The following is a 7,444-nucleotide window of genomic DNA, read 5'->3' as shown; positions in this document are numbered from 1 at the left end:
CTTATCATTATGAATCAACCTGCACAGAAGTCAGTTAATTAAATATATTGGAATCTGGAGCTGTTTGTCATTCTAAGATTTGAATGCTATGAATCTTATCTTAATCTTTCCTTGAGATGTTTTAAACAAAGCCAAACTCCACCAAAGCAGGGTCAATACATTTTATGGACAGCTAATTCAGCTTCAATTATTTAGCTACTATTAGGACAAAAATTTCAATGTCCAGACTGTGTTGTTCTTGCATACTTTTGGATTGGTCTTTTTTTGTCATGGAAAAGGATAGAAAGAAATGACCCCCCCCCCCCCCCCCCCAAAAAAAGGAAAGGAAAGGAAACCTGTATGTTTTAAGTACCTGTATGAATCCATTTCCTAGGAAGTGTCCATTTTATAGGTGGTGGTATTGGTATTGGTATTGGTAAGAGGTATTGAAGGTTGATCCTTGCTAAATGTAGAGAGACAGTCAATTTCTAGAATCTTTTTGTTTTTGCCATGCACATTTTACTGCAAATGCCTCATAATAATTGATAGAAGAATATATTTCATGCAAAATTAAACAGATGAATGCCTGTGTAATGGGAACATGCATATGATGTACCTAATTGCTCTCAGAGCAATTAACTACATGGATTGAATGATCACAGAATCATAACAGAGACGCTGCAGTATTATCTGCCTTAATGTCCGTTCTGATAGTTAGCCGTGTTGACCTTCTCGGGAATAAGCATACTCTCACTGTGAAGTGGGATTAATGATAATGTGAGCAGTGCTGAGAACAGCTCCAAAGAGCACAGTGGTTTAGATATCACGCTCCTGTCAAACAAAGGTTCTTCTCCGAAATTGATAAATGTTAATTACTTGACAAAGGCAAAGACAACAGTTTAAAAAGATGGGTATAAAAAAATAAATAAATAAAGAGGAAGGGCCAGGATGGTAAAATACAGAAAACAAGTAGGGAACAGGTGATGCCAGGGTACACCAACATCCTGGTGTGGCATGAGTCATACCTAGTGAGGCATGGCTCCACCACCAGCATTGAGGACATTTTGCTATTCTTCCGAAATGCACAGAGTAAACCCTGGCATGTCTCCTTCCGGCCCTAAAATGCCCCCTAAAAAACTCAAGCAAATGCAGCTGCTATGATGGCTGGCATATTATTTTCAAGTAGAGTCTTGTATTTTTGAGAAAATAAATCTATTTTGGACCTTTCCCTCCCCCCGCCTTGCCACTACCGACACCTCTGCTGGGCCTCTTGGTCAGTTGTTTTTGTTCACAGTTCCCAATTAATCCAACTGAAACTTATATTCCTGCTGACAAGCTACTTTGATGAAAGTACCATAAATCCTATTATTTGCTTGTATATTTCTGGTTTTATTATTTTTTTTTCCTGCGATCTAATTATCCACACTTGCTATGTTATGATATTGCACTGGGGTTACAGCAAACAGTTTCTAGCAAACACTGGCATATTTTGGGAGACGGCAGTTGTTTTCTTTCCAAGTTTGTTGTAGTACATACCTGTATTCTTTATCCACCTATTGTTTCATTATCCAAGAACATGCAGACACATGCAATGTTTTTCTGTGACAAACAGCTTGACATGGATGTATAAAACTACAGTCATGGATTTCATTTGCTAGTACATGTAAATAACTGAAGCAAGAAGAGGCTGAGAGGTGCTCTCTATACACTGACAAAAATGCTTTAGAGTGAATAATGGACAAGAATGATGAGACACATAAAAAGGTGTCTCACCATACTGTGAGTATGCAACACATTAAAGCAGGAGTTGTTTGACAAAAAAAAAATAAAATAAATAAACAAAGCCTGGGTGTATGATATCTATCTTTTCTGACATTGTCTGCAGACCCTCAAGGGCAATATTAGGAGGCAGACAGGACTAAAAAAAAACTGAACAAAAAAAGCCAAGCCCACTGTAGTATGAAATACAACTCATGGTTCGGTTTAGCTGTTCCTTTGTTACAGTGACCCCAGACATTTTCTCTGGCCCATTTCCACAGAGCATAATATATGTCCTGCTTAATTTAATTCACATAGTTCTGAATGTATCTCTTGGTGCAAATCAACAGCTGATTTGCCATGACCAACTTTGTCAGTACAACCTCTAGGAACTGCATGCCTATTGGATAGGAACAAATCTGGAGTTGTGGGCAGGACCCCGGCCGCTTACCTGTTCCTGTCAGAGAGATATAATGAATGTGGCTGTCCTGGCAGCCTTATGGACGGCTACAGAGGGTCTCTCTCCATGAGAGCCAACCACATATTGATTCGGTGAGTGAACCAGTCCTGAGGGTAGCAAATCAGCATTATAAGGTATAGAAAAATCTGTATGTGTTTTTCCTTGTTTTGTTTTATGCACCCCTGAATTCACAATCACTTTAGTCACTCTTTAGCTTTTCTATTTTTAGTCGAGGCAAAATTTGGCAGAGTGGTTGTTGCCAAGCTTAACTCAATAATCCACTGATTTTTTTTTTTTCAGTAGAAAATATTTGTGAGTCTTTTATTCCTGTCTGGGTGGATTTGTTTTTGTTTTATCCAGTGCTAGTGTGTAATTTTCAGTGGCTTTAAGGCCACTAATTGATGTTCAGCCATGTAAAAGGCCTCTGTTGGAGCAGCCTTGTTTCCGTTTGTCTTTCATGTCACAAACCTGCTTTGCATGCTGTTGCTTTGAGATATGCCGTTCATTTGATCAGTGCTGGCACTCAACTTTCCTTGACACGATTTTCTGAGAATTGCTAGCATATTGACTTGTCATCTTTTGATCCTTGCCAAGGTACAGGTACCTGTGTGTTTGCATGTTTACTCTATAGTGCAAGCTCTGTGTAAGCTCGCATTCAGAAATCAGACCACAGAGTGATTCGGAGGCTTCTTTTTACTTGCTTGTTCTTTCACCTCTGTGACACAATCAGGAAAACATTTCACCAGAATCTATGCTCACTGATGGCTACGTATAAAAAACAAAATCGTTTTCTCTTAGTTTCAGCCCCCTGAGACCACCAGCAATGAGTTATTTTTCGACAGAGCAAATAAAATCAGTTTGATAACAGTTCTGAAAAAAAAAAAACGACAAATATATATTCCACGTGTCATTAGGTTTTTAATTTTCCCCACAGCCACGCGTATTGGTCCACAAGGGGTCACTGTTGCTTTTCTATGGAATATCAACTGAGGAATACATCTAGTGTTGGGGGTGGCTTCATAATTGTTCCAAGGACATTCTTTTATCAACTTGCATAAATTGTGTCTATAGCACACAGTTGCCTGGTAGGATTATTTATAGAGTGGCTTCTGAAAATGAAAGAATATCTTCGCATAGGAAGGAAAGCGTAAAGGAATGCTGAGTGGCAGAGCACTTCAACTGTTTCAAAGTATCGCAGAAAGTTCATCCCATCTACTGCATTTGCTTCTTCACTGTGAAGAAATAACATCATTTGTTTCCGATTTTTTTTTTTTTTTACATCTATAGGCTTATAGTGTAGATATCTAATGTATAAAAACATATTTCTGGATTTATTGCTCCTATTTTTTGTCGACAGATACTTCTCCACGTTTCCCGAGCTTCTTCTGTAAAGAGATCAGCGTCAGCAGCCTCAGCACGCACCAACCTCTGGACTTCAAAGATAGGAAAGAACATTATTTAACGTATATATTGGATTCAGTTGGTTTAATTAGAATTTTCCTTGTTTAATTACAATTTATGGTAATCGAATAAGTAATATTAATCACAGAGGTAATGTAATGCATACTGTCTTACTGGCTGTTGTCAGTTACCTTTAGTCTTCTTTAGCTGAGATATTAAGTTTTGGCTTTGTTTTATTTTTATATAGATTGAAGAATGTCTCTTTTTACAGTAACTTTATAATTGATACTGATTATGCACTGCGATATGTACTGGGTTCCACCAAAATCAAACTGTTTTTATTGTGGGAACACTTTTAATGATTCTTATGACAGCATGCTAGATATTCCGAAAATGTTTAAGAGATAATTATTTATCCAGCTGTTGAGGGCTTTATTACAACTGATTAAGGTTTTAATAGCTGTCAGACGGAATATTGGAAGGACATTAAACGTTAAGGCTTGGTATTAGGAATCTTGACTAATATATTTTGTCTCAACATTTTTTATTCATGTATATGATTCATTGCACTATAAAACGTCGTGCATGTGTACTTATGGTGCGTGCCATGTTTTTTTAATGTAGCTAAATCGAATCTTTACCAATTATACGATGCCGTTGTACGCGCGCCGTGTGTTGAACACGGTCCGCCCCTACACGCCCTCCAGCCTTGAATTTGCCAATCCAGGTTGACAGTATGCAGTATTCTGTTCCCTTATGTTGTCCACGAAAACTCCTAGTTGGATTCACTGTCGCTGCCGAACGGAGAGGGGAGAACGCGACGCTGGTTGAAAATACCTCACCTTCGCTATGCAGCACGGGGAACACATAGAGGAAAACACTTTTTAAGGAGTCACTCAGAGCGATTTGGTCAATGGTTGCTGTTCGTTGGTGTACAGTAGAAGTTTTTCAGCATCAGAGAAAAACTAACCGCAACAAATGGTCGGATTGAGCGACTTTACCCGTCTTCTGGGATTCGGGGAGATTTTCAGATGCACAGTCGACAAAAGATTTTTTCATTACACACATTTTTTCTTGCGTGCGGAGATCGATGTAACTATGCGTAAAATGGAAAACCATTTTCAACACTGCAGCACGTATGTGGACATATAAAGCACTTTTTCTTTTTCGTATTCCCTAACAACAATGCACATTTGATCGCTGGTGACATTGATCGTTGACGTTGTTCTCGTGGTTTTGGGTTGGACGCACGACAGCTGACCTGCAGAGTCAAAATGCACTCATACGTGACACACAACTTACTGCGATCGAAGTGAGCATTAGGAACCGGGGAAGACTGGCACTGTAGCGCACTCAATACCCTCAGCGAAGTCCTGCCTTTGACCAGCAACAGAAAGCCGAGGGAACATAAGGATTCTGACGGATTCTAAGGGACGGGCAACGATGCAGAGAAAACGGTGACTAAATCTACACTGTGCGCCATAAACCGGTCCTCGCACCAAGAGGAGTATAAGCGGCCACCATAATCGGGAAATTACAAACGATTCCTTTTTTTGTAAGAGCAAAGCTCTCGTTATACATTTTGACCAAATTTTGAGGTGAACGAGAGACCCTGCCCGTGTAGCTCTTTTCGCGGAGAAGTTTGATTTCAGTGTAAGATGTTATTGACTGTCCCAAGGATATTGAGCAAGCTGGTGGAGTCGTTCACTGGCACTGCTGTGCTGTGCAAGTGCACTTTATATTGAGGGGGACTACTAGGGGCGGAAAAAAAACAATATTTGCTGTTGGAGATAACTTGCTGACCGAAGACATCTGCATCTGCAGCACATGAAATGTGTTGACAGCTAAAAAAAAAAAAAAAAAACAACTAATATCCTTGCAACCAAAGTTTAATTGTGAAGAAAACCTATATTTGTCGGGTGGTAGTTTACATAGCTTGGGTACCAGAGCGATAATAATTATGCTGTTTTGGAAAGAACGATGGGAACTTCAGTATACATTCGTGTGAATCTCATTCCTCATTAGAAAGAACGACTCGAAGACCCGGGCATCGAATGCAGAACCCGCCTAGCCCATTCTCTTGGTTTTCTTACCTTTCTGTTTCTGTTTTTGAATCCAATGGAAGTTGTTGAGAGAGCGGAAAGAAACATGTTGCGTCTCTGCACGCTGCAATTCATCATAACTGTGCTTTTGAGAGGTAAGTACAATAACGAATGCATTTACGCGTGGCAGTAACAATGCGCTATGAATAAATAGTTATTTATCATAGCACCAATAAAATACATATCAAATTGTATTGCCGGTGATGACTTGGTTATCAAATTCACTTACAGTTGCATATGCCATTGATTCCATTGAAAATTTGTGTCAGATTTTCCTGACTGCCAGTGTGTTCAGCGAAGGCGTCTGTTATAAAAATGATAGTGATTACACTTGTGTCTTTTCTCTCGTTCATTAATACGGACGCCATTCCTCAGGTGACAGGGAACAATACTTGTACGCGACTGACAGCGCATTCGGGCCTTTTCAGGCGCACACGCTGATTGGACGCAAATGAAGAATTTGTTACCACAGACCCGTGGCTAATGATGTATCTCAGACATTCGCTGACAGTATTTGGCTGGCCATCGGATGCACAGCAGCTAGTTAGGGTTTGAAACGTTCCTTATGATATAACTGATGCAGACGAACACATTCTTGGGGAATTATGAGTGATAGGCACAAAGGTAAAAAAAAAAAAGGTGAAACGGGAGAAAGTTGTTCAGAACCACTAGCTTTAGGTTGTGTGTGTGTGTACACACATACACACACACACACACACACACACACATATATATATATGTACAACCACAGACACAGAGTGTATTTTCACACAAAATGCATGTATTAAAGAGTAAATTAGCTCCTTCTAGTTAGATGTGAATCCCCTAGTAAATGAAGTGTCATGTCCGTGATGAGGGCTGCTCTAGAGATCATTAGTATCATGCAGCAGATGTATTGTGGAGAATAAAACAGGCCCTCTGTTGTGACTGGTTCACACCCCCCCAGAGGGCTACTTCTTAGGGCACTATCACGGAACGCAGGGACCAGTATCCCTCGGCCCGCCATGAATGGGCGGAAGATAAATGGTTCCAGTCCGACCGGGAAGGCACTGCATCAGCTGTGAATCCTAATGCTCAGCTGCCCAGGGACACCAATTTTCTGAGAGAATCTTACCACCCACCCCCGCCCCCACCCCCACCTCCCCTGGCATAATGCAGCCTCAGTTCCCTGTGTTAGCCACTGCGTCTGGGCCCCGGTCATGTGTCCTCGGATATGATTGGTCCTCTTGTGCCTCGGACACAGAAGGAGTCAGGGGAGCTTGCCACCTCTGCCCTGGGTTGTCAACAAAACGGGAAGGGCTTTGGTCCCTGTGTCATACCATGGAATGTTAGCTATGCTGGGAATTGGGTGACAAAGGCCCCTTGACCCAAGGTGGGCTTTTGGGTGTGTACCCTTACGAGGTTGCCACAGCCGTGGTCACTGCTTTGAAAGTCTTTGGCTGGTGTTTGTCACGCTGCTCGATCGTGAATCGGTTTGGTGTTTTGGTCAATGCGAAAGAGAGAGCTGTGCCATTCTGAGCCTTAGAAGTTTGATACATTGTGTCGACGTTGTGCATCAGTTTTCCCTGCTTAGCATCTGAAATGGTAAATTGGAATAAAAGTCAAAGCAATCTTCTCCGAGCTGCAAATTTGCATCATACGACTCAGCCTCGGGGAAGTCATGGTGCTCTGCAGTCTCAGGTATGACCAGTTCATTACGGAAAGCTGACAGTGGATTGAAAATCCTTTTTCAACACAGGATTAA

At 41.0% G+C, this 7,444-nt stretch overlaps 1 protein-coding gene across 1 annotated transcript in view; it reads left to right on the top strand.

Moving 5' to 3' along the window:
* Nucleotides 1–5,491: 5,491 nt before the first annotated feature.
* The window catches only part of si:dkeyp-14d3.1 (transmembrane protein 132C), a 139,939-nt gene continuing 137,986 nt past the window's right edge, over nt 5,492–7,444 (top strand). The window contains exon 1 of the mRNA XM_036528061.1: nt 5,492–5,795. Coding sequence (XP_036383954.1) covers nt 5,717–5,795 — 79 coding nt within the window. The 5' untranslated portion in view covers nt 5,492–5,716. The remainder of the gene's footprint in view (nt 5,796–7,444) is intronic.

Source organism: Megalops cyprinoides, chromosome 4 (genome assembly GCF_013368585.1).
Source record: "Megalops cyprinoides isolate fMegCyp1 chromosome 4, fMegCyp1.pri, whole genome shotgun sequence".
In the NCBI taxonomy this organism is placed as follows: domain Eukaryota; kingdom Metazoa; phylum Chordata; class Actinopteri; order Elopiformes; family Megalopidae; genus Megalops; species Megalops cyprinoides.
Note: the sequence above shows the minus strand (reverse complement) of the source record. Positions and strands in the feature narration are given on the sequence as shown.